This window comes from Ipomoea triloba, chromosome 6, assembly GCF_003576645.1.
Source record: "Ipomoea triloba cultivar NCNSP0323 chromosome 6, ASM357664v1".
Lineage (NCBI taxonomy): Eukaryota > Viridiplantae > Streptophyta > Magnoliopsida > Solanales > Convolvulaceae > Ipomoea > Ipomoea triloba.
In genome coordinates this window covers 22,404,071-22,431,789 of record NC_044921.1, presented here as the reverse complement: position 1 = coordinate 22,431,789, position 27,719 = coordinate 22,404,071, and the positions used below count along the sequence as shown (strand labels likewise).

Sequence of the window (27,719 nt, the reverse complement as noted above, 5' to 3'; positions counted from 1 at the left end):
TTTTTTTTTTTTTTTGAAAATACCTCCCACTGCTTCTGCTACAACTTGAAAAAAAAAAAAAAAACACCATGTATATTTATTCTAACAGAGGCCTCTAGCCGAGGACTCTAGGCTCTAGCAGAGGCCTTGGGTCGAGGCCCATGGCCGAGATGTCAAACGACTTGGCCCGGGTCAAGCACGGGGCTCAACCTTAGGCCTCGAACCCTCTAGCGACCCCTCGCTCTGCTCTCCTAAGTTGGCTTGCTCCGTTCATAATATATCGATCAATAGGTTTTACATATAACACATTTTTCTGGTAGTTGTTGTAAATCAAAGTTACTCATATTATAATATAATAGAGTACGTCTTCACTGTAACTAAGTTAGTTTTCTGATAAAAAAAATTACATACAAAGACTCGTGATCGAAACCTGACAACCACAACCTGGAGTAACTGATAACTTATCCTATCTATAATTTCTCTAGATCAAAGCGCGAAGTCCAAGAATTTCTGCTTTTGAACCTAAAATATAAAACCCTTCCGATCCAATTGTATTATAGTATTTATAAGTATTTAGATTTAGATTTCATATGTAATGATATTATATTACATATACACACAGGAGTTAAGGCGGTCTTTCGTTTTTATTAAACTGGCCTGGGAACGTTAAACTTGATCAGTCACCGCATTGCCAACAACCAACAAAAAAAACAATGGCGGCAACTTTCGCGAAAACCCATGTTGAATCCCATGCTCCAGAGCCCATCAATATTCACAAAAACATCTTGAAAACGTTTAATTCAGAAAGTAACAGCAGCCCATATTGGTACTCTGCAGAGACAGGAATATACAGAAGTTTACACCCTTCTGTAGAACTCCCGTCCCACCCATTTCTCGACGTCGTTTCCTTCATTTTCTCACACAACCATGGCGGTGTTTCTGCTCTGGTGGATTCCAAATCTGGGTTCTCAATTTCCTACCGGGAGCTGCTCTCTCTGGTCAACTCCATGGCCGCCGGTCTCCACGGAATGGGCGTTTCCCAAGGGGACGTGGCCCTGATTTTGCTGCCCAATTCTGTTTATTTCCCTGTCATTTTCTTGGGTCTTTTAAGCGTCGGCGCAGTAGCGGCCACCATGAATCCTCTCAGCACTTTGGCAGAGATAAAAAAGCATTTGTTAGCTTTTGATCACTATAATATACGCCTGGCGTTTGCCACTCCTGATCGAGTTCAAAATCTAGGTTCTGCATTGGGTATTCCGGTTATCGGGTTGCCGGAAATTTCAAATCTTGATTCTACGGGCAACAATTCCGGTTCTGATTTTCTCAAGCTGATCTCTTGTGACCCAAAATTGGCTCCAAACCCAAGAATCCGGCAGCAAGACACGGCGGCCATACTGTTCTCCTCTGGCACGACGGGGGGCTGCAAGGCCGTGGTGCTCACTCACGCCAACTTCATAGCTATGGTGGAGCTTTTCGTGAGGTTTGAGGCTTCGCAGTACGAGTATGCGGCGACGGGGAACGTGTACTTGGATGTTGTGCCGATGTTTCACGTGTACGGGCTGTCGCTTTTCGTGATGGGGTTGTTGTCGTTGGGTTCGACGGTTGTGGTGATGAGGAAATATGATATTGAGGATGTGGTGAGAGCCATAGATAGATATGGAGTCACCCATTTTCCCATGGCGCCGCCATTGTTGGTTGCTTTGACAAGAAGAGGAAAGGCTACTGTGGGTGCAGCTAATTGCAGTCTGAAGAGTCTGAAACAGGTTTCTTGTGGAGCAGCTCCGGTCAGCATTGCTTCCATTCAAGACTTTGTTCACACATTCCCCCACATTGATTTCATTCAGGTAAAAGAAAATAAAGTTGTAAGATATCTTGGCGGAATTACAATTTTTTGATTAGTGGTAAGTGTTTGATTTTAGTAGTGTCAAATTAAGTTAGGGTGACTGGTGTCAAGAGGGAGAATTATTGAGCGGGGTCAATAAAAGGTTAAATTTAGCACCCAGTGTCTGATGGATTATTGGGTGTAGGCTTATAAAGGCCAAGTCCAACACCCAGAGTCATGAAAATGTATGGCAATATAAGAAATCGAGCAACTTTTAATGTAGTGGTAAACATTTGATCCTAATAAGAAAATCAATAGATTTCTGCTTTAGCTTGGAGTCAACTTGTAATTTTGTGATTGCAACTTAACTTAAGAGTATGACCAATTTGATTGGGTTACTCCGAAACAATTTAACTAGTGGTATCAAAGTTAAGTCACAGTGGCTAGTCCTAGAAGGGAAAATTGTCGAGCGGAGACCGATAAAGACCAAGTTTGACACCAGGTATCTAGTGAATTGTTGGGTGTAGACTGATAAAGGCCACGTCACACCCAAAATCTTGAAAATGTGTGGCAATACGTATAAGGAATCCAACTATAACTTTTAATGTAGTGGTAAGCATTTGATCCTAACAAGAAAACCAATAGATTTATGCTCCAGCTTAAAGTCAACTTGTAATTTTGTGATTGCAAACTTAACTTACCAATCGGAAGAATTTGATTGGGTTAGTCCGATACAATTTAAAACCTTTGAAGTGATGATAAAGAGTTGTGGATCCGTGCAGGGTTATGGCATGACAGAGTCGAGTGCAGTTGGAACACGAGGTTTCAACACTGCAAAGCTTCGTAACCATACTTCTGTGGGACTTCTGGCTCCTAACATGGAAGCCAGAGTGGTAGATTGGACCACTGGTTCATCCTTGCCTCCCAACTCCATGGGGGAGCTATGGCTGCGCGGTCCTGGTATCATGAAAGGTACTCCCATCCCCAACTATTCATTCACAGCCACTCTTTTCATTCATTGTCTGTCAGTCTTAATAAGGCATTAAGACTCAGTCCCACATCTAATAATACAATTAGGAACTCTTGCAAAAATTAGGCTGATATTGTGAAAATATAATAAATATTGTATCATAGTATAACCATTGTCATAAAAGCAAATTAGTCCTTATGTGTTAGAATAATACGGAGTATATTACGTTTGGCTAACAACTTCACCAACTTGAGATCTTCCTTAGCGTGGGTATTTTTTCCCTCCTTAGCTTAAGACTAGACTGCCTTTAGACCAACCTTATTTCTAATATTCCACACATATATATATTTGCAGGGTACTTGAATAATGGTGAGGCTTCCAAGAATGCTGTAGATGAAGATGGGTGGTTCCATACCGGAGACATTGTGTATTTTGATGAAGATGGGTATCTGTACGTGCATGACAGGTTAAAAGAGATGATAAAATACAAAGGTTTCCAGGTACCATATATATACGTACAAATACTGGACGCCGTATTTCTTTACCCCATTCGGGTTCGAACTTGTAATCTCTCAATTGGAAGAGTCACAAAGGTGTCATTGAGTTATAACTTACAGGCTACATACTTGGCAAATTTTCTTATATGATTTGCCAGTTATTACAATGTGAAATTTATTCAGTGCACATCATCATGTAGTGATTGAACTAATAACTTATCGAGTTTATTCAATATCATTTCGTGTTCCAATTGAGATAATATAAATAATATCTAAGTAAGTAAATAGGGAATGATGAAAATAGGTAATGATGGGATAATTATGTACAAACGAATTAGTCTCGAGATATCTTTTATAATGAATTTTATTCCTATCCCGCTAGATGGCAAGGTCTTAGACAATTGTGTTGTTAAGAATAACCTTTCTCCTTAATTTGCAGATTGCTCCTGCTGATTTAGAATCAGTCTTGATGTCTCACCCACATATTACAGACGCCGCAGTTACCTCGTATGCTCAATCATATCCCTTGTTTGACTTGCCAATTTCTTTTCTTTTTACAATTCAACAACGTAACACCAAAATATAAACGGAAGTTTTAGTTCACAAGATCAAGAAAACAAGCAAATTGGCCTTATTTATATATATGTTGCATTGTGCAGAGCCAGCAATGAAGAAGTTGGAGAGATTCCTGTGGCTTTTGTGGTCAAGACAGAAGGGAGTGGACTATCCCAGGCAGCTGTGATTGATTTTGTAGCCAAACAGGTCACTCTTTCTTCATTCCTTCAATTAATTTCTTTGATCTGAATCTCCATTAAAGGATCTTTACACTTTCTGTGATTGCATTTGCAGGTTGCACCATACAAGAAAGTTAGGAGAGTCTACTTTACAAAGTCAATACCAAAGTCTGCTCAAGGAAAGATTCTGAGAAAGGAGCTTAGGACCCTCCTGATAACTTCCAAAATATAGAGGGGACTGAACTAGCTAGCCTGATTATGCATGGTTACATTGTTTCCAGTTCTGAGATTATCTTAATTATGTCATAATCTAGCATGGGTATATCTGTTTATATGTATCAGATCATATGAAATATAATGCTGAATAAAGATGTGGGTTTCCTAGTGCTATATATTTATCTGCTTAATTAATTCTCCTAATTTATAGCATTTTCCAGTGAAGATATATGATGGGTTCACCATTTTTTGTTTTCCATTCATTTCTCTTTTGCTTATCTATGAGAGGCAGCTGGAAGTAAATACACATGGACTGTTTCTCATTTATGGGGGATCATATCACCTAACTCTGATCTCTCTCAAGTGGAATTACATGAAGAAAGATGAGAAAGAGAAATCTAAATGAAAACCACAGAGAAGTGAGAAGGGAAAGAGCAATGAATTTCGGCGAATTTTTTAGGCCTTGGCTTCCACTGGAGCTGCAGCCTTGGTGGCAATGATCTGCTCATACAGATCCCTGATCTTCAACCCAACAATGGTCTGGAAGAAGCCTGTTCCATTGTTGCTCCCCGGGAAGTCGGCGTGCTTCAGCATTTGCTGTGTCACTTCACCATAGAATTTGGTGGACAGGCTGCTCAAATGGCTCTCAACATAGATCAGCTCATCTAGTCTGTCAAATTGCCCATCCATCTCCAACACAGACACCTGTTTCATTTGTGTGTTTTAAGGTAACAGACAATTAGGCCAGGCCTTATGCTTTCAATCTGGTATCAGAGTCAATTTGGTATCAGAGCCAAGCGAATTGAGCATACCTCATTGCCGAAGTATGTGTCAGGTCCATAGGAGAACTTGATCCCGGGGTAAGAACAGGTCAGCTTTCTCCCACAAGGGATCCATGAGATAGTAGAGCCTTCATCAAAGAGGTAAACAGGGCTGAAATGCTTCACCCCTTCTTTCATTATCAACCTCACTCTCAACACCTTGCCCTCATTGTCATCTGGAATCAACTGCGTCGGGAGCACCTCTATAACCGCATCTGCATATTGTTTCTGCGGGTCTGCACAAGGCATCCCGGTGTTAGTTTGACCCACGTGCATTATAACTCAATCCAGAAAGACCAGGTTACAATAGAGAAAAGAAAATGCATATACTATACACACCAATGTAGGCATCAAAATCTGGCTTTCTGGCCTCTATGCTGGCTTTGATGCTCTCAAGGCTGTGCCCTCTCTCAGCCATATCTCTCTGCAGATTCAAGAAACGTAATTCAGATCCAAAAGGGTCGTGGGAAACCATAGTAATTGTTGTTAGTTGTTTTCAAGAAAGAAAGAGCTGGATATATGATCGATTATATATATTGAACAAAGTATGTACGTATGTATATATACCTGGATTTTCCATGCAAACTTAACTTCATTGCTGATATCCAAGTAGATACTGAAGTCCAAGAGCTCTCTAACACGAGCATCATACCTATATATATCCATTCATAAAATTGTCAATTTGTCACTCCCTAGTTGCCACACTTTTACTTTACTAATCTATTGCACATTTCAATTTATTATATGAGAAGGTTTCATTTTTTATCCTTTCAATTACACTGACTTAGTTATACCATCTTTAATATGCGTGAAGTCGTTATATGATTTTAGCCCTCAAGAACTAAAATCGCCAGTTTGCACATATTTAAGTGTTAAAAGATGGCCATGCACATAACTTAGAGATTGGGAATATGGATTACATTGTTGGTAGAAAAGAAATTACTGGAATATGAATTATATTGTTGGTGGGAAATGAATTTCATGGTTGATGGAAAAGAAATTACTGAGAATATGGATTACATTATTTGGTTGGGTTTGGAATGGTAAGTAATTATGAATATACAGACCAATCTGTCCCTAACAATAATAATGATAATAAATTATATTATTTACATATTTTATTATAATAATGTAATAAATATAATTATAAATATTTGGTCCTGAATATGATTTTGAACTTATAAAAGATTATATAATATACAATCGTACAACTCATCACATTTTAATTTTATATTTCCTTACACACATTAAATATATGTTTATATTGTAATTTTATCATCTCATTAAAATTAAAATTAAAATTGTGATTTTTGAGATTTAATTATAATTATAATTGTGTATCAATTTTGAAATTCATAATGTATATGTTACATGTGATAAAAATTATATAAAGTGATTAATTAATTGATACGAAATATGTTTTTAATTCGATTATGAAAAATATTTTTAAAGAAAATTTACTTTTTATAAACTATCTAGTCAATGTAATTTAGAAGTTTCAAATGTGTGTCATCGTATTCAAATTATTCTAAAAATATTTAGAGTTGATCTAATTAAAATAAAAAGTATTTATGAATACCGTATTAATAGAGATTATATAAATTTATTTCAACAATTTATAGATCCACATCTGCTTAAAAAATAAGTATGTAACACAGGTATAACCAGAGAAGAAAATACAATTTTTCCTTATTAATTTGACCATCAATTTAGCGAAAAAGGAATAATTAATTAAAATAAAACCCAAAAATAAAAGAACGAAAAAGGGAAGATATAGTTGATAGAGACAGGAATGGGCCCAGAAGAAGATCGATGACACTGGGCAATCTTAATTCCTCAACCATACAATTAAGATTGAAGGATAGATCATAGATATCCCCATATCTCTTATCAATTGTATCCTTAAAATTAACGATTAAAAAACACACACATTTCTCTTCAATGATCCATTTACCAAACCATCAGTCCTTGCATGTGTATGCGTAAGTAAGCTGATATCTAAAAACACTTAATCATGTGCATGTATATCTATGTCATCACTCACTGAAAATTATAACTAGTACTGAATCCACAACTTTATTTCTTTATATCAACATACATTTTTTAAGTGCTAAACTTGACCTTTTATCAGCCCACCCAAAAATCACGTACCAGTCACTTAGTGTTAGGCTTGGTTTTTACGGATTTCTGCCTAAGTACAGATAGCATTTAGAGCACAGTTTCAGATAGTGATTACGGAAACTTACATGGGGTGCAATCCTTCAATGACAAGAATCTTGGGGGGCTTAGTAAGCTCCGGAGGATCAAGAAGCCCAGTAACGTGATTATAAATAGGCTTCTCAACGGCTTTACCTTCCTTCAAAGCTTTAACCTGTTCATACATGAGATCAAAATCGTTAGCTCTGGGGTCAAGAGCCGTCACTCCTTTCTCCTTCCTCCCCGTCCTATCAAGCGAATGATAATCATCCAAGCAAATCACAGTAGTCATGTCGCTAATGAGCGTGTTCGAGTCCGGGTTCCCGCCCTTCGGCGGCTCAGCCGCGCCGCCGAACACGCTGGTCAGCCGCCGCATGAACGTGCTCTTCCCGCACCCGGAATCCGCCGCCAGGCCTATCACCACCGTCTTGCCGTCGCCGGCGGCGGCGGCGGCGCACGAAATCCCCGCCTTCCTAGCGCTCTTCTTGTACACAAAAACCCGTCTTTGGTGAAACCCAAAGTGGGTTTTTGTGGGCGAGGAGATTGAGCATGTTGAGTGGAGGGATTGAACTGTGTACACTGTGCAAACTGCCATTTTTCTCCTCGAGAAATGTTGGGAGGTGAGAGGAATGGCGGATGGGAGGGGTATGTGGATATAAGCTGGCTTAAGCTGACATGAATATGAGCTAAGATTAGAGTGGTTTATGGCTGAGGTTAAGAGAAATCAGATGGCAAGAGTTTGTTTGGATAGAAATGTGATGAGAGCCACTGTTTGCTGTTTTTCTGGTCACTGCCATACCCCTGGTTTTGGACAATTCTGCTTGGGTGGAATGGAGGTGGACAAGGACATTATTGTAAATGTATGTGGTGGTCATACTCACCATAAATTAAAGAAAAAAAATATTATTCTTTCGTTTATAGAAAACCCGCAACCACTACTTGAATGTGCATATTAAGTGAAATCCGTTTTGTATGTGATCTTAACTAGATTAAGGAAGTAAATCAGCTTAAGTTGTCATAGTTAATTAATTTAAACTAAAAAAGTCAATAGACAACAAGTGGACCTTGAAATATTGCGATTATTAAGTCAATTTTCTGATCAACTTTGAAAGAATTATTCTGTGAACACTGTATTGAGTGAGGGTATGGAGTTTGTGATAAATATGAAAATGGAAAGCCTGGTGGACATTCTTGTAGTTTTGGATATTATTTTCCACGTGGCAGCAGGATGATGGTCTTTAGAAGATGAGGAATGGAGGGAATATGGACCTTATATATATATTGTGGAATTTTAGAGATTGCTTTTGTACTTTACTACCTTTTATTTCAAGACAATGAAAAGTGTAGCATAATTATAACTATAATTAATAGATGAAGCCATGAAGGATAGTAGTAACATATTAAAAACAAATGAGCATAAAATGTTTTCTAAATAAATTTTAAAAACAAAACAAATAGTAAATTAATTGATATAGCTTCAAATAGGAGAATGACTTTTCAATACAATTGTCCTTGGCAATACTTAGAATTTTAAAAATTTACTCTAAGAAATTCTTCAAATAATTGTGAACTACTGACTTTTTTTTTTTTAAATTGTTTTCAACCTTGGTTTTATAGGAGCAAGCCAAAAAGATTGAGAGCCAACAATATGATCATCTTAGAGTGATCTTTTTATCAATGAATTATATTCTCTAGATGATGATGAGTACCAATTATAGATAAAGCTATAAAGATTAAAAATTTTATCAAAATTTTTTACCATCTAATGTCATAATAAAATTAAACATCAAGGACTATATCAGCCTTGGGATTAGCAATATAATTATGTTTGCATTTTAGTAAGAATAAAAGATTAAAATACTTAAAATCAAGTAAGAACGGTCTTCTCTTAAAACTATATTATAGTATAGGGGTGATAGTGATTCTTCATATTATAGTCTATAGACAATATAAAGAAATATATGTTTGCAAATAATATATTTTGTTTATAGTCATCCAATGATTATAGATTGTACTTGATATTATTAAAAATGTGAAATGGTTAACTTCAAATAGTAGCAAGCAAAATCCATGATTCTATGGGATTCAATCTTGATTGACTTCAAATAATACCATATTATATATATCTAGTATTATTTGAAACAATTTCAAATTGTACTAAGTTCACTATGCAGTTGTACATGATATTATTTGAAATAATGGTTTCTAATTGTGTCATATACATTTAGGTACTATTGAGAATTATTTCAATGTTACACAAATGTGATCATGTTTTAATCAGCATTGCTACTATAACTGATAGGATATAATAAATTCCCATATAAATATCTTATGTATTATTTATTAAACACTTGTGTGTATGAAAATAATATTCATTTTAAAATTTTAATAACTGAATTTATAGAAGAAAAAAAAATGAAAGTAATAGGCAATTAATGACAGGAGATTATGTTTTAGTGCTAATATATATGTTTTAACTCAAAACTTAAGAGTTTTTCAAGTCACAACTTTTACCTTAAAAACTAGTGGAAGAGGTAAATCTCATAATTTCCCTTAACTGGTCTACATGTCTCCAAATATTTGTATACTAATATTCACAACAAGATCAAATTCTTACCCCTTTTGGGTCCTTGGTAGGATTCGAGCATTGCATCTTGTAATACTAATATATGTATATATGAGAGCCTCAATATTGCCAAAAATAGGGGATTGGATCTGCTTGTTGTGGAGACGGACTCAGAAACAATAGTTAACACCATTAAAGGGGAGAATGAGTCTCGCCCGGAAACAGAAACCCTCATCACCAACTGCAAGGCCGTCATGAAACGTTTCCAAGTCTGTGATATCACCTATATCCTTTGGGAAGGCAACCAGTGTGCGAACTTTCTGGCTAACTTGGGCAAAGCAGCAATTGGGGGATAACAATCCTGACTCACCCCCCCCCCCCTCCCCTCGGACGGCATTATGAACATCCTTGAAAAAGACACTAGAAACGTGACTACAAGGATGATCGACTAATTCTTGGGACTTCTCGGTCCTTTCTGCACACCAAAAAAAAATGTGTATATATGAGTATATGACAAAGTAATTTAAGAAATGACCATAGAACTATGAGTGGCACTTTCTTGTGTCAAGTGGGCATAGTTTTAAAGAGAGAATTGAATGAGGTACCAAAATTGAGCTTGTTAACTTGATACCTCAGACTTCTTTTTTTTTTAATACTACTAACTCTATTACAATTCAAAAATAAAAAATAAAAAATAAAAAATAAAAAAACTTGATACCTAAGACAACATATTCCTATTTAATTAATTACTAAGAGCGAGAAAGAAGAGTGAGTGTCGGTTACGTTGGTTGCATTCCCAGTTGCCACATTATATATCTCAACATTATATTATGTGCTCAAACCGGAGGCGAAAAATAATTGGAAGCTCACCAAATCATTAAACACCAAACAATAATAATAACCCAATTTTGACTTCATTAGTTTCCAGGTCAAATTTTGTCTTTAAAATGCGACCTAACACGTCATCCACCTCAAATTTTTTGGATGGTCAAATAATTGGGGCAAAATTTTCCCAAGTTACGGTTTTCGGGTTTTGAAACGTATGGTGTCATTGGTGTGTGTGTATAAATGTATAATGTCATTTTGGTAGCAAATTAGCGGAACAGTTCAAATGTATGATAGATTTCTACTAAGTGGATCTACATCACATTTACTTTTGGTGAATGCACATTGAAGCAAATTAGTGGAACAATTTAAATGTATGATAGATTTCTACTAAATGGATCTACATCACATTTACTTTTGGTGAATGCACATTGAATTGAAGCGCATTTGACAGATTGGGCGGGTCCACTGATACACACCCCTACCAAAACCTTAAACAATTAAGGAACCAAAAACAATTTTCCCTATTTTAATTCTTTTGAACTAGTTTAGATATCCAAATTTCGGTAACACTCCTACTTATAAATAAATATAAATATATAGTTAATAATGAGTAATGACCTCTAAAAATATTATACCTCCTCCCAATAGATACCATCCCTTGACCTTATATCAAAGGTTATTTAGTATTACTAACTTGAAAAAACTTTTATCGACTGGACACGTTTGGAATTTTTATTTTTTATTTTTTTTTGAAAAACACGTTTGGAATTAAAAGTGTTAACATTTTGTGATGGCATTTATGTAGTAAAAGAATTGCACAAGAAACAAGAGAAAATATTGGTGCTTATGAAATATGTTGGTCAACAAAGGAAGCACATATAAAGCCTACCACTAATAAACATTACAAAAGTTAAAAATCAATATAAGAATCCAGTCATTTTCACCTCAACCTAACCCAAGGCGGCTGACAAACAACTCTATAATCGGGCAGCATGGAAAAATGTTTCCTCTGGATGATCATTGGAACGACAGTTTTAATATCACTTATTCCCTCGGAAGTGCATGTAAACTCTCTGCAAAATGAAGTACCAATGTAATGTTTAGACGAGCCGGAGGAGAAAAATGATACTGTAATCGTGTTAAAAGACCTTCTTTAGTGAAGGACAGAAGGACCTGAACTATTGTGTTACCCTCGGGTTTTCACATTAGCAGAAACAAATAATTCATTGGTTCAGAATATCTGGAGGCCAGGCAAGCTTGTATGAACATTCTTCTTATTGTTTAATGTTTCATTTATGGAGTTAACGGGAAGGGCATTAAATGATATTGTCAACAAATACATACTATGTTTTATGAGCATCAGAGTGAAGCAGATAATAGTTAACACAACTGTATCTCACAAACTAATGATGTTATACAGAGACTGGAAAATATCAATTCAATAGTCACTGACCTGCAGCACCGACAAACTTAGCAATGATTCTAAACAGAACAAGCCGAACCCAACCAAATAGAAGATCTGTAAGTAAGCAAAATGGCCATTTGAGATTTCGGCTAAACAAAAATATATTTATATATATATTCATGTAGCACATCATGCATGAAGGATGCAAGTACTCCGCCGTATTAAAAAAAAAAAAAAAAAAAGGTAATGCAGATCGACTAATTCTTAACTCACCCCAACAAGAACATGATCAGAGAATACATCAATTGCAGCAAGGATGCCCCTGGGATCAGTAAAGATAATGTAAATTGTTAGATTACAGGAGCTATACTTGCTAAAGACAAATTATAATTGACTACAATTTTGAAGTGTATTAGTGCTCATATCTAATAGCCCACAAGCCCCACAGTGATGCCTGTCTATGTTGAAGGCTGGCAACCAAGGGGTTCCATCACTCATGAAACAGTATTTGAAAAGGTTATATTAGTTCCAAGCACTAGAACTGCTCGAGGTATTTAGGTAACATAAAGGGAGAAGAGACAACTAGTCCGAATACTTGAAAACATTGTTCCAAAAAGTGTGCCACAGCTCTCAGAGAACTATAACATACTCTATCTTAAAACTACCTTATTTAATACAGAGAGCAGAAACAAAGGCAAGACTCACGTTAGTGATTTTCCATGAAAGACAATGGGAGGAGCAATGGCAGCAAATATGCAAAATCCAATATGAAGCTGCATAAGAATAATATATAAATAAATTTAGTGACAGCTATAACATATAATTGAAAATGTACTAAATATATAAATACAAGTGTCGATTGCTTGGCAACACAGCATACCATGTAGAACAGAAAAAACCAACCAAATTTGAGTGCACTGTCAGTCCTGCAAAGTAGGCCACGTAGAATCAGCTGTTATTTTTACAACAGTCGGAAAGCCCTATCAGGGATATGGGGAGGGGAGTGTTTGACTTGATTGTGATGCCATAAAAGTATTAGATACCTCATTGCATTATAGAGGGGCCTATACCACAAAACATAGGATAAGGGGCATCCAAGTAAGGCATATATTACAGCGAGGAAAAAGATTTTGACACCTACACAATCAAACATCACAAATCAGAATGAAATTCAACCCATGTTTTATCTGGGAAACACCCCTCAGGAAGAACAGATACCATAAACAAGTAGGTAGAAGAGAACTCACCTCCACCCTTTATCCAACAAACGATCACCGCAATGATATTGAATGTAAGGCAAAGAACAATGCCTGCATAGATATTGTTTGAGTGTCAAATTGGCATCCATGCATTGAGAAAAAGTGTCTATAGGACTTCAGATACCCAGGTCTCCTTAATGGCAATAAAAGGTCCACCACTAAAAGGTCAGTAGCATAAGCTAATCATGGCAAATGTATACAGTATACTTCAATGGAACATTATAATTTGCAGAAGAGTTAAGGCACAAAATTTGTCATCTTGATCAATCATACTTTGGGAATAGCAAAGTGCTTCTGGTTATAGTAGTTATCCCCTGAAAATAATTTGAATAGTCCTGGGCACATCAATTAAAATGGTATGCTTAAAAATGCACTAGGGCATGGGTAAAGGAAGTGAATTGCATTACAATATCAAAAAGGTTCAGTAAAACTCTGAAAGCAATGCTACAGTGTTTCCCACCTGCTGTTGAAATGAGTCATGAACTATCAATGACTCACATTGGAACCTCTACTGGATATTCTTTTTGAAGAATAGATTTTAATACAGTTTTGTCTGTAGTAGACCTAATAGGTACTCCGAAAGCATAATAATATGACTCAGGAGTCAGGATATCAACTAATTTTTACGGAATAAGTTTGTCCATTTTTACAAGTAAAAAATTTTAGAAAGCATCAAGGGGGGTTGCAACCCAAGTACAAGAACAAGCCATTAGGCCCATTACAATATTCTGAAGAAACACAGCCCAATTTCAGAACCCACAAAAGCCCATCAACAGCCATGGGCCCAATATCCAAAACCAAAAGTGCCTAATTTCTCAAACCTGAACTCCATCCTTATTCAGTTTTTTCTCATTTACAACTGAAATTCAGAAAATAAAACCTTAAAAAAATCAAAACCAGAAGGAGAAGGTGCATACCCAACCAACTAGCAAATGCCAAATACTGCATCCTCTGAGAATGAGCTGGTATTTCATTGGCTATATCATGGTGTATAATTGGGAAAAAGGGGGGCCAGTTCTTATCATTGACAGGCACACCAGCTATAATGAAGAAATAAAATAAAATGTCAATCCATGTAGTGCCAAAGATAAATAAATAAACCAACACGGTTAAATATCTTGCAGCTTACCACTAGTAACAGCATCTTCTCTGCGTTTGATGTCCTGCAAAAGTAGAAGTTTCTCATCACATGAAAAGTTACAAATGCCTACATCTCAAGTACATATTAAACCTTATAGTACTGCATTAATTTTTATTTTTTAGTTTTTTTAAAAGGTCACATTACTACACAATATAAGAATGTGGAATACTAAAAGCTGAAATTATAGTCTCCCAAAAGCATTTTACTTCTTGCAAAGCATGTTATTCACACTTAATGAACAGAACACATAACAGATCTGATATTAACAATAAAAGTATTGAAAATCCCTATCCAAGAGATAACATGAATACAACTCAGAACAGACCCTTTCCCTCCTTTTCAAATCAGCTTCCCAATTCGCCAGTTCCTTCTCTTTTTTCTTTGGATCCTAAAGCACAAATACAAAGACATCAGAGTCAGAATTTTAGATGTGTTCATATAAATAAGATAAAGTAAATAAATAAAACTAAATGATTGGTAAGTGTTAAATTACATTCATTGAATCCAATGGTATATCAACAGTAGCATCATGCTTTTGGCCAAAACCAAGAGTATTAGCTACCATTTGAGGAATGCGTGATTTTGATCCGGGAGCAGCACTGCCATTCTGCAAATAAAATATACAATTTGAATGCAGCAACCAGGGCACAAGAAACAAGAAAGCAAAGAACATTCTAGATACCACATTACGAGATGCTACCAGAAATAAACTTATCTACAGTGAAGAACATTGTACTTTAATTGCCTTTTAATGTTTAAAAATATGCATACCATATATGTAAGAGGGGACAATGTAAACAATCCTGTATATTTCGCATTCGTGGGTCCAACTTCATTAAGCAATCAAATTGGCAATAAACTCCACTATTTTCTGTTGTAAAATTTTTTGCCCAAAAAAAGAATATTGGACCACACCACTTCCGGCCATAAACCCATGTTCTTTCAAATGTATGACAGAACTCCAGTTTCAGTTGGACGCTATAAATGGGGCATTACCAACTAATTAACTTGGCAAGTGAACATGCAGTACCTTCCTTTAAATTTTAAATTCAAATTGGCATTTTCAATTTCCACAAAATTATAAAAATAGAGGTTGTGCAATGCGGGGCAGGTAAAGCCGTAAAGGCTCATAGTTCATCCAAGGATAAACCATCTTATAGAAAAATAATACTAATAATAATAAGAATAAGAAAATTAATCTACAGTAAACTTGGCACTCCGAATTCACACACATTTCGCATAAATTACTAAAACTTGGGCAGTTAGGCTTAAATTTGGCAACTCAAAGGTTGTAATTCGACACGAACTGGGGTGGGATGGGAAGAAAGGAAAAAGGAGCAAAGATATTCCAGAAATAGCTCAAGAGATCAAACAACACTGTTCTCTATTTCAACTTCCCAGATCCAGATCCCACAAGTCCACAACCCATCCAGAAAGAATTGAATGAAGTGCAGCAGATCTAAGCAAATGTAGGAAGAAAAAAAAAAACAGAAATTGCAGGAAAAACAAAAAGGCGGTTACCGAAAATGGATTGACTTCTTGCTCTTCTTCTTCAAAAGGATTGGGGTCGTTCCGCCGATTCATGGTCGTCCCGATTTCTCCGAACAATTTCGCGAAATGAATAAGAACTTAAGAAGTCAGAAGTAGTGGTCCAGTTAGACAAACACAAACACTCCTGTACTTACACCACGCCGCAAGGAAAGTATTTTGCTTCCTGCTTTTCACAACTTGCTTTATAGAGTATAATTTTTTTTACAACTTTACTCTATAAATTAGAACCCATTGAATTCATAATAGTAGAGTAATAGTGAATTAATTAGTGATAGATTAATAGACATTACTAATTAATAGTAAACTAATATGGAATTTTTATTTTTTTTTAGTGTATGTTGAGTTGGGTTTACTAGACTCATAATTCAACGCTCGGTAGCATAACTCCATATACAGGTTGTGACAAATTATATCGTGAATGGTGGATTCCCGAATTCAATGTACGGTGGACTTTAATATATGTTCATTTTAGTATACAATGAATTCATTTTTAATAAGTATATTATATTTTGATAAAATCTATTTTTTAGTGTACTGCTAATTAAAATGAAAATAAATATATATCGATTCAAGTTGCAATATGAATCTTTATTCATAATTAACAAATAACGAGTTTCGCTTAAATAATCTAACTTTGTATCAAAATATGTCATGTCTGGCTAGACCATGATGGATTGAGCTATGTTGTGACATAGACAACCCGATTTATTTGTCACTTTTATATTTTGTGAGGTTTTTTAATATAATGTGTACACATGTTATGTTATAGATAAATATGATGTATTATACGTGCCATTTATACATCCATAATACCTAACTCTTTGAATTTAATATGGATTAACAAACTATCATAAAAGCAATCATGCACCAGCATGTATATGATGTGGCGAGTTTAGACAGCCTAGGGTGCTAGTCAGGCAATATCCATAACTCCATAAGCACTATATATATTATGATCTAAAAATACAATTATCAAGTATAAAATTAATAATATAGCTCAGACTTAGAATGGTGAATATAACGACGTTGAGTGTTTGTTTTCCCTCCCTTCTCACTAAGGATGGAGTATTACATTTGCTTAATTATACTAATTTACGAGTTAACTTTGGAAAGTCATGATTACCCCAATACACAGTTATTGTCCATACATAATCATACCCTAGTTATGACTGATTGATCTTTCTTCTAAAGTTATCTTATCTCTCCCTTGCTATGTTGCGTAGTACTCGGTGAGTCGGTGATTTTTGTCCAGTATGAATTACTTTGATGGACAAAATTTTGTTGAATATTTTTTCTCAACCTATTAAACTCGCACCTTCTCGTGAGGGAGCAACTTTGTGAGACTATATCACAATTTATATTTTTTTTGGTGAAGTATATCACAATTTATATTGTTTATAAATACATGCCACAATCTCAAAGTTTTGTCTAAATAACGACCGACATGGAGATCTATACCTTTATTTATAACCAACAACTAGCGAGACCTTAATGACAAGAAGAAAGCTTTTTACTCCGTAGAAGGGATAGCAAGAAGAGGAACAGCCTTCCTTAACGTAACCCCAAACTGCTCCTCCATGTCCAACTTCTCCGGCGTCGTCCCCTCCGGCAGTCTCCACGTAAACGACTGAATAATCGACGCCAACATCAAGTTCACCATCCTTATAGCCAGCGGCATCCCGGGGCAAATCCTCCGACCCGCCCCGAACGGAATATACTCGAAATCCCGGCCCTTATAATCCAGATCGCTCCCCAGGAACCGCTCCGGCCGAAACTCCGACGGATTGTCCCAGTACTGTGGGTCCCTCCCGATCGCCCACGCGTTCACCAGCACCTGGCTGTTCTTCGGAACCGTGTACCCGAACATTACGGTGTCGTTTTCGGCCCTGTACGGTAATAGTAACGGCGCCGCCGGGTGGAGCCTCATCGTCTCTTTCACCACCGCCTGCAGGTACGGAAGTTTCTCGAAGTCCGATTCCCTCACCGACATTGTTTTGCCGATTGCTTCCAGGATTTCTTCTCTGACCTTCCGGAGTATCTCCGGCTTGTGAAGAAGCTCCGCCATTCCCCATTCCGTTGTTATCGCCGACGTGTCACTTCCGGCGATGAATAAATCCTGTTAATACATCAACCAAAAGATCATTGATCCATAAATACCCTTAGTTTTATTTTAACTAGTAAATTAACCTAGCGAAATCAATAAAGCTAATAAACAACTCATAAGGAAAAATCAAACGTAAAACTTTGTAATTATTAAACAAATTGTCTGAGTAATTTGGTCAGAATTGTCACTACTATAGCTATATACACATCCGTCCCATTTGATGTGTATAGTTCGGTTAATGAGACTTCACCAAATTTATTTTAATTCAAATTAAAATTTCATAATATTAAATTTATAGTAATATTAATATAAAAAACTTATATATTTAAAAATTTCACTACAAGTATTATTAAACAAAAACTTAAAACTCCATATTTAAAAACAATAAATAATAAATATAACATGTAAAATGGGACAAATGAAAAGTCCCTAAAGAAACGAAAATTAATTATGTTATAAAGATAATAAAATATATAGCACCATAGAGTCAATGAAGTAGATAGATTATTACTCCGTATTATTTTTCATAAAACAATAATTAAAAACTTTATTATAGGATGTGACAAGAGCTGAGTTGTCCTACCATTGATTGTTGTTTCTAACAGTTCTATATCATCATGGACCAGATTACCAGAATTCATGCATGCCTATTTAATTCATTCTCTTTATTTTTAAAAAACTTTTTTGTTTTTTTCTATACAAATAAAATTAAATATAAAAAATATATCACTAAAAAAAAATTAACTACCAATAAGTCATACTACTATTTGTGAACAAGCAATTAAGTCATCCGAATAACCTCTAAATAAACCATTGAATTCAAAAAAATAAAAAAAGCAATTAGCCACTTACCAGGATCAAAGGCTTGATAGTTTGGCGATCAAAACCAGATCCGTCTTCTTCACACTGATCAAGAAGAACGTCCAAGAAATCACCTTTTCTTTCCATGCCGCCAAAACTCCTTTCTTTCACCCTTTTCTCGATGGTTTCTTCGAATATCTCGTGCAGCCGCTCGTACGCCGGCCTGATATGTCGCTTCTTTCCTTGCAAGTCCAGCCGCCTCAGCGCCGGGAAAAAGTCCGATAAGTTCGGCTTCCCGGCGTCCTCCATGATCCTCCACACTAAATCCTTAAACTCCTGCGCCGTCTCGAACTCCGGATCGACCATGTCCACGGAGAATATGGTGTTCGACATCAAATTCAGGGTTGTCCCAAAAGCCAACCGCCCTATATCAACCGCCGCGCCGGCGCCGGAGCAGTGTTTTTTTATGTGGGAAACCATCTGTTCCACTTTTCTATGCCGGAGCTCCTGCAGGGAGTCGAGGCGTTGATTAGTGAACATCCGGGTGCTGCAGATTCTCCGGCGGTTGCGCCACAGGTGGTCGCCGGGGACCCAGGCCAGGGTGGCCTGAGGGTTGGGCTGGGCGGTGATGACGTCAGGGACGGTGCGGGCGGAGAATATCTTTTCCTGTTTTTGGAGGATTTCCTTGGCGGTTTCCGGCGAGGAAGCGACGATGGTGGTGACGGAGCCGAGGCTGAGGGTGAATAATGGGCCGTGGAGTTTAGCCAGCTTTGCTAGGGACTGGTTCGGGCGAGAACCGAGGAGGTGGAGTGAACCGATTATTGGAAGGGCGGTCGGACCGGGAGGTAGCTTGGTGGACCGGCGATGGAGGTAGGGCTTTATGAAGAACCACAAGATGAGGGCGATGATGGAGATAAGAAAATTTTGTAGCTCCATTATTGATGTCTGATAGATCATGTGTGTTGGTTTGTTGTAATATATATATAGACACGTACCATTTGCATGTGGGACTATAAAGCAAAGAGTCAAAGGGTAGATTTGTCGTTACTGGGAAAATTGACAAATTTCTAACCTTTTGTAATTATGTACCATTCTAGATAGGTAATCATAATTTCGAATTCGTATGATAGGAACTTAGGGTGCGTTTACTAACTGAAAAATTTCTCTAATTTTCTGAAAATTTTGAAAACTGGAAAACAGAATACAGAAAACATGTTTATTAGCACAGTTTTCCATTTTGAAAACAGGAAATAATTTTTCAGTTTTCAATAAAAATTATATATTACATACATGTCATGTCATTCAAATGAATATATCCAAACATATTTTAAATATTAGCTCAAAAAATATTAATATTATCTAAATTAAATTTTGTGTGAACTTAATAGGTTATTGGTTCAAATATATTTTTATTTATGTTATATACATATATAAATTTGGTCCGGATATCAAATGTAAATTCTTTTTTTACATATATTGGACATCAAAGTAAAATATATATTTATTCTATTTAAATCAAATATATTTTAAAATATTTTAAATATAAGGTCTAAAAATATCGAATTTAAACTTATTGTTAATTTTATAACGTTAATTTGAAAAAATAAATTTGAAAAAATAAGTGTTAGTAAACAAGTTTTCTAAACAGAAAACAGGAAATGGAAAACTAAGAATGAAAACTGAAAAATTGAAAAACATAAAACAGAAAACAGTTTTCTGTAAGTAAACAGACCCCAAAATTTTGTGCTCTTGTGCTTCAATAGGTTGAAAAAGTAGTTATGAGCAGATACTGCATTGTAATAGAGTTTGTAGTATTAAAAAAAAATAAAAATCGTGTGTACATGCGAAACATTAATTACAAGGTGTGGCACACATTGTATGAGAGTTCGAGTGGTTGATATGCTGAGTATGATGTAAAAGTCAAGGAATTTGGTTTTCTTAAATAACTCTATTGGACAGAATAATAAGTTGGACGGTTGAAATATTAATTGAACCGCCCAAAGCTTATGTTGTCTACGTAATTCTTACAATTATATGCATTATAGTCCGCATGAGCAGCTCAATCAGTCACATATATTAAAGTTTAGGAACCAGCGATAGTATATGAGCAACATCTCTGGATGTGCAACATCCTTAGCCCTCATGAGGAGGGTTCTTGTGCGCAATAAATAAATGTATAGTCTCTGTGTAGCTAAATTACCATGATTATATTTTCATATGCTTTGTCGAGTCGGAACATGAGAGGCCCATGGTGCTAAAAATTCAACTTTTTAGGGATAACAACTATTCTCGTCATCTCTTAGTTTGTGTATTACATAAGTGACATGTTCTACTCTATAACTACGAGTACCTATACGGAGTATTTTTTTAAGGATTTGTGTAAAAGACATTAATTTTTCTTTTATTGTTAACTATGTTTTTTTTTTTTGAAGACTATTGTTAACTATGTTTTAGATTTTGTTTTCCACATTTTTTTTTGTTGTTGAAACAATTTGACCAGGGATGAACGGCAATTAATAAAAGCTTCAGGAAGGTAGTACATCACAAAAACGTGTGGAATATATTATACTTAAAACAAATAAAATGAAATTAAATAAAAACTATATTTTGCTTCATAGATAGACAACATTACTTTTAGAAATATAGAGATACTTTTTTTTTTTTTTGAGTTTTTTTCAAGGTGTCCCTCCAACCATGTTGGTTAGGTACATTTTATTATAGGGTATATGATAAAGATGAGTATTTTCTCCAAACAAAATAAAATATTTATAGTGCATGGTATAGTAGTTTTGAATAAAAAACATAATAAAAATATAGGATCTCACATCATATCATACATCATACATATACACATACAAGTGATGAAAATGATGAATTGATATTGTAAATAGTCAATAATTGAGCGATTAAAATGGCACATTATTAAATAAGATATAAATTAAAGAGTATATAGAGGCTAGTGAATAAAACTAAGTTAATTACAGTTTAGTGTGTCGACTAATCGAATGGTTGTCTCAAGTAAGTATTTATGTTGGATATGATTAACAAGTTAAATAATGACATTTAATAAATATTTTTTTTACTTAAAATAAAATTATATAGACGTGATGCGGTGATATGACAATTTACCCACAACAGTAGTTTTTTCATAGTTTTTATGATGAGTTGGAAGTGAGAGAGTATGATTTGGAAGAGAGAGGCGAGATGATAAATTACATTTGCGGTAGGAATGAGCTTTTCTTGTGGTCCCTATGAGGAGAGAGAAGATATATATTAATATTTTGGTATGTGCAACACTGGTTGAGCGCACAAAGGCGCCCAAATGGCGCGTGTACTGCATGCATCTGGGAGCGTAAACTCATCATTTTATTTTATTTTTTAGTTCTAACATTTTGTTTTGCTTTTTAATCCCTTTCCATCTTATATTTCCCAGTCATACTTGTAAAAATTCCAAAAAAAACTACAACTAGTATGGATGCTATACAAGTACTCCGTAGTAGAATATCATGCATTTTTATGTCTTTTGTGTTATGACTTTTTGTGTCTCATGTTATGAAATTTTGTACTTTATATGAGTGTGAATTCTATACCTGGAACAAATTAATAGTTATGTTTTATGTTATGAATTTATATGATACGTTTGCCATATTTGTAGAATGCTTAGCTAGACAACCCACGCTCTTGCTACAGCTCCTGGGGTAGTCTCAGGTCGTTCAGTTTGGCACGACTTCCCTCGTGATCTTTTGTAATTTGCCTTGATTATTTTTTTAAAATGAAAAATACCATTAAAATTTTATCCCCTAAAAATACATTTATAATTTTCTTTCAGCGCAAAAAAAAGAAAAAAAGAAAAAAAAAAAGAGGGTGGATACTTGGTAATTTTGGCTTGGAGAAAGGGCATTTTTGCAAATTTGTATTTAGTTGTTGAGAAGCCCGCAACCCTAAAGTGCCATCTCCCTCCATTCACCGAACTCTGGGGTTTAGGGTTTTCACTTCTCTACCGGTTTCAGCAGCCATGGGTAGAAAGCACCATGACACTGCTATTCTCTCAGAGCCCCTAACCTCCGGCACCATTGAAAATCACGACACCAAATCCAAGAAGAAGCACAAGCGGAAGCTTGAAAACGCAGAGGCCGAGCCAGAGCCCGAAATAGCAAGAGAGTCTAATAAAGAGAAGAAAAAGAAGAAGAAACACAAACACAAGGCTGATGAGGAGGCCAAAGATCATGCCGGGGAGATCGAAGAACGTAATGGGTCCGTGGATGTATCGGGCAAGGCGAATAATAAGAAAGAGAATGGGGAAGGAGTAGAGGTTTCGAACAATGGGTCGGTTGAGATTATGGAAAGCAGCGAGGGAGTCGTCGTTTCTGGGAAAGATGTGAACGATTTAAAGTTTAAAGCTTTGGAGAAATTCTCGGACTCGGGGCTTCCTGATAAGGTGTTGGAGTGCTGCAAAAATTTTGAAAAGCCATCTCCAATTCAGTCCCATTCCTGGCCGTTTCTGTTGAACGGCCGTGATTTTATTGGGATAGCAGCAACTGGGTCAGGTTGGGATGTTCATAATTCTGTGTTTGTTTCCTTAGTAATATAGATTTTATGCTAATTGCTCTGTATGATCAGGTAAGACATTGGCATTTGGCATCCCAGGCATAATGCACGTTATGAGCAAAAGAAAGGGGAAAAAGCCAAAGAATCCTCTTTGCCTTGTGCTTTCACCCACCAGGGAGCTGGCTCAGCAAGTATGTATTCCAACTTGTATATATAGATAAATGCTAACTGCAATCTATTTTTTTCCATGCATTATAGATAATTGACCTACCATGAATATTTGTAACTCTGTTGTTAATGTATGATTTTATGGCAGATTTCAGATGTTCTGTGTGATGCTGGGAAGCCTACTGGAACACAATCAGTTTGTTTGTATGGAGGAACTTCCAAAGGACCCCAGATATCTGCTCTGAAATCTGGAGTGGTAAATTTATTTTGGATTTTGGGTGCCTTCTTAGCTGATAATTTTTTTTCCCTAGATTTTATTTTGTCTATTTATTCTTCTGTTTTTTTTTTTGGATAAACTTTCTAATGCATTCTTCTAAAATTGGCATATGTCAGCTTGAATTGTATGCTTTCAGGACTTGAACTTATTTGTCATAGCTCACTATTTTACTTCATTTTTCCAGGACATTGTTATCGGAACCCCTGGCCGTTTGAAGGACTTGATTGAAATGGGTATCTGCCAGTTAAAGGAAGTGTCTTTTGTGGTAAGTCTTAATATATGCTTTTGTTATTTTGTTGAATTATAATTGGAATGAATTGTTAGCGTTTTCAACATGATTTTTATTTCTATGAAAAACATGAGAATAGGTTTGAATTATTGATGTTGTGTGTTTTACAACGGTATTTTACATAAGAGTTATTCAGCCCACTGATAGAAAAGCTGAAGAGTATCAATAAACTATAGAACCATTATTGTTTTTATAGATATAATTTTTATTAATTTTGACATAAGATCCAATTCTACAAGGATTAGGAAAACCAAATTTGGTAAAAAGAAATCAGAATTTGTTGGAAAGTATTGCTTTTATAAAAATGCAATTAGAATTAATCCTTTAGTTCTTGTCTTATCACAGGCTTTTTAAATCGACTTTTTCATGCCATTTTCTTTGTTTACTGCACTTTGTTTTTTCTCTCAGGGTGAAACTAAGCATCATTTTTTTTTCACGAGTAAAAATAAACATAGTTTACTTATTTTTTGCCATTTTTATTTAAGACTGACTTGATTCTGTCTGCCTTTTGGTCTGAAGCACAATTAAATTGGTTGTGCTATATCATGTCATGTCTATTTAATGTTTTAATAATTGTGATTTATGATGTAGGTTCTAGATGAAGCTGATCGGATGCTTGATATGGGATTTGAACCAGAGGTTCGCTCTATATTGAGCCAAACATGCTCTGGTATGGAAATCTAGCATCTGCTCATTGATTTTATCACCATATTATTTTGCAATTTAATGAATATTATTTTTAGGAATACCACTTATCATGGTTAGTGCTTTGCCCAACATTGTTCTATGTCATGCTCACTTTGTATAATAATCTCTAATGTTTTACCTTCAGATAGCACTTTTATACAGTTCTTCTCTGATCCGCTTGAATGCGTATAGTGCTGGCTATTCTAATCTTGTTTGTTTTTTCAGTTCGCCAAATGGTTATGTTTAGTGCTACATGGCCCCCACCTGTTCATCAGTTAGCTCAAGAGTTCATGGACCCCAACCCAGTTAAGGTATGAATTACCTATAAGGCTATAAGAAAATTAAGAATGCACATTGATTTTTTTTATTGAAGAATAAAACTGAATTGTAGTAGATATGCTATGGTGTATTATTACTCTCTACAAATATCTGAAAATTGAATTTTGCTTCAGGTAGTTGTAGGTTCTGAAGATTTAGCTGCCAACCATGATGTCATGCAAATAGTGGAGGTATGTACTAAACTGAACAAGATGCTTAGACATTGCACTTTGTTTTCAATGGAATGCAAATATCCTTCTTCTCTCTGCAGGTCTTGGAGGACAGAGCACGAGATGAACGCCTACAAAATCTGTTAGAAAAATACCACAAGTCTAGAAGGTATTTGATTCTACAGAATAATAATTAGACAACTAATGGGGTTCAATTTTGTCTAGCCTCAACTTTGATGCATATAGTCTTTTTAAACGAGATTTTGAAGGCATATTGCTTCATACACATCTTGAGTCCATTTAACACAAAGTCGACAACTTTTATTCAAAATCTATTTGCAAATACAAAACATATTCAAACTGCTTGAGTTTGATAATGCTTTGAATTTTTCTCTTTGAAAAATTATCCACCATTTTCTGTTAAGCTATCTGCACATCAACTGTCATGTGAATGGAGCGTATACCTTTTTGTTCACATTTTACACTTGTGCTGATACAGTGGTTTTAACTTTGAGCAGGAATAGAGTACTGGTTTTTGTCTTATACAAGAAGGAAGCATCTCGAGTTGAAAATATGCTACAGAGGAGGTAGTGTTAAACCTCATTCTTTAAATGCTGTTATTTGCCCTGCAAAACTAAGTAACAAATATGGAGTAAATAATTTTTTTACTCTTACCTTTCAATTGGCACTGCTGTGACTATGAACTTTGGTTAGTTGTTGATACTTACCCCAATAGAAACTTGTAGCTTTTGGCTCTTAGAATCTTTGAAAATATTTTAATATTAAATTTGTTATTGTTTCTAGGGGCTGGAAAGTAGTTTCAATAAGCGGTGACAAGGCACAACATGCACGCACAGAGGCATTATCACTGTTTAAGGAGGGAAGTTGTCCCCTATTGGTATACGTTCTTTCTTTTCTCTTCAAATGTAATAGTTATGTATGACTCCACTTATCCAAATTCCTATTATTTTCTTGTTTGCAATGATATCCTCAATCTTTTCAACGTTTTGCAGATAGCCACAGATGTGGCTGCCCGAGGACTGGATATTCCTGATGTTGAAGTTGTAATTAATTATAGTTTTCCTCTCACAACGGAAGACTATGTTCACAGAATTGGAAGGACCGGACGGGCTGGTAAGAAAGGAGTAGCTCATACATTCTTTACGAAAGAAAACAAGGTACTATTCTATTCAGTAAAGACGACAGTTTTCGTATTTCTTTGATGATTGCTACTTGATCTGACTAGAATTGCAAATTTTCTGCAGGGATTAGCAGGGGAGTTGGTAAATGTTCTTAAAGAAGCAGGACAGATCGTACCAGCTGACCTCCTTAAATTCGGTACTCATGTGAAGAAAAAGGTAAAACTCCACTCCAATATTGTTTGTTCCCTTCAAAACATTGTCTACTACGTTCTTTGTCACCCCACATGAGCTGTGATTTGAATTGCCCGCTTCTTAAATTTGATTCCCCTTCTCGGCTTCTTGCCATCTAACCACTTACGTGCATGAAGCAGGAGTCGAAGCTTTATGGCGCTCATTTCAGAGAGATCACTCCTAATGCTGCAAAAGCAACAAAGATAAAATTTGATAATTCTGACGATGAAGATTGATTTTGGGATGCAAAGCGTCATATTTAAACGACGATTTTCTAGTACCAGTAGCAGCATTCATTTATCTACATCCAACATTATAATGCTTGTACCATTTAGTTATTCTTTCATCTGGATATCTTGTTTGCACAAGATATGCCAACATGTTTTTGATGATATGGAAAGTACACTTCTTCATGTAGTTCCAATCCTATATTTATTTGCAAACTCTAATTATAGAAAATGTCTTGTCTCTATACAGTGCATTTCCCATTTGATATGTTTGGATAGTCTTGGAATGCAATTATTCTCTATGAACTGACACTTCATAATGTTTATGATGGATCTAAATTCATGATGACCTTGTGGTAAAATAGTTAGCCTATTAGTCAATTTTGCATTGTTTGACTTGGTTAAACAACCAATGTAAGCAAATTATTGTGTGCATCATGGTTCACATAGCTGTGTGGACCATGAATATAAAGTACATTATTTTTGTACTGAAGGTATATTATTTCATAGTATATATGAAATAATGTACCTTCAGTACAAAAATAATGTACTCTAAAATAATGTACCTTATATTTATGGTCCATATAGCTGTATGGACCATGGTCCATGCAATAATGATTGGCCAATGTAAGTGTTTGGTTAATTTGTTTTTTGTAACAACTTATTGTTTTAAAAGGCTAAAATTTAAGAAGCTGTTCAAAATAGTTTTTTTCGATTAATTTTTTGAAAAAGTCATTTTACATATAATCAGTTACCATTTAGTTTATTAAAC

General features: G+C 35.6%; 5 protein-coding genes across 5 annotated transcripts; 2 read left to right on the top strand and 3 right to left on the bottom strand.

The window, feature by feature from the left end:
* The first annotated feature begins 650 nt into the window (after positions 1-650).
* On the top strand, positions 651-4,392 carry LOC116022295 (4-coumarate--CoA ligase-like 6). The gene is made up of 6 exons (XM_031262932.1): positions 651-1,823; positions 2,584-2,773; positions 3,126-3,271; positions 3,708-3,775; positions 3,928-4,030; positions 4,118-4,392. Exons 1-6 carry the CDS (start codon positions 693-695, stop codon positions 4,232-4,234), a joined length of 1,755 nt encoding a protein of 584 aa, XP_031118792.1. The 5' UTR covers positions 651-692; the 3' UTR covers positions 4,235-4,392.
* Positions 4,393-4,452: 60 nt separating this feature from the next.
* LOC116022297 (phosphoribulokinase, chloroplastic) lies at positions 4,453-7,954 on the bottom strand. The gene is made up of 5 exons (XM_031262934.1): positions 7,286-7,954; positions 5,607-5,691; positions 5,379-5,463; positions 5,031-5,275; positions 4,453-4,923 (listed from the first exon to the last, which is right to left on the bottom strand). The coding sequence occupies exons 1-5, from the start codon at positions 7,828-7,830 to the stop codon at positions 4,675-4,677; spliced, it is 1,209 nt and encodes a 402-aa protein (XP_031118794.1). The 5' UTR covers positions 7,831-7,954; the 3' UTR covers positions 4,453-4,674.
* Positions 7,955-11,442: 3,488 nt separating this feature from the next.
* On the bottom strand, positions 11,443-16,122 carry LOC116021855 (secretory carrier-associated membrane protein 4). The gene is made up of 12 exons (XM_031262349.1): positions 15,956-16,122; positions 14,928-15,041; positions 14,760-14,822; positions 14,423-14,456; positions 14,211-14,333; positions 13,282-13,344; positions 13,078-13,171; positions 12,915-12,960; positions 12,740-12,807; positions 12,308-12,356; positions 12,083-12,148; positions 11,443-11,702 (listed from the first exon to the last, which is right to left on the bottom strand). The coding sequence occupies exons 1-12, from the start codon at positions 16,016-16,018 to the stop codon at positions 11,670-11,672; spliced, it is 816 nt and encodes a 271-aa protein (XP_031118209.1). The 5' UTR covers positions 16,019-16,122; the 3' UTR covers positions 11,443-11,669.
* Positions 16,123-17,307: 1,185 nt separating this feature from the next.
* On the bottom strand, positions 17,308-19,853 carry LOC116023283 (geraniol 8-hydroxylase-like). The gene is made up of 2 exons (XM_031264271.1): positions 18,942-19,853; positions 17,308-18,101 (listed from the first exon to the last, which is right to left on the bottom strand). Exons 1-2 carry the CDS (start codon positions 19,845-19,847, stop codon positions 17,496-17,498), a joined length of 1,512 nt encoding a protein of 503 aa, XP_031120131.1. The 5' UTR covers positions 19,848-19,853; the 3' UTR covers positions 17,308-17,495.
* A 2,989-nt stretch (positions 19,854-22,842) lies between these two features.
* On the top strand, positions 22,843-27,192 carry LOC116023098 (DEAD-box ATP-dependent RNA helicase 5). The gene is made up of 13 exons (XM_031264068.1): positions 22,843-23,437; positions 23,511-23,629; positions 23,755-23,862; positions 24,068-24,148; positions 24,764-24,842; positions 25,085-25,170; positions 25,312-25,368; positions 25,449-25,516; positions 25,866-25,934; positions 26,152-26,245; positions 26,361-26,525; positions 26,613-26,705; positions 26,861-27,192. The coding sequence occupies exons 1-13, from the start codon at positions 22,906-22,908 to the stop codon at positions 26,954-26,956; spliced, it is 1,647 nt and encodes a 548-aa protein (XP_031119928.1). The 5' UTR covers positions 22,843-22,905; the 3' UTR covers positions 26,957-27,192.
* The last annotated feature ends 527 nt before the right edge of the window (positions 27,193-27,719 follow it).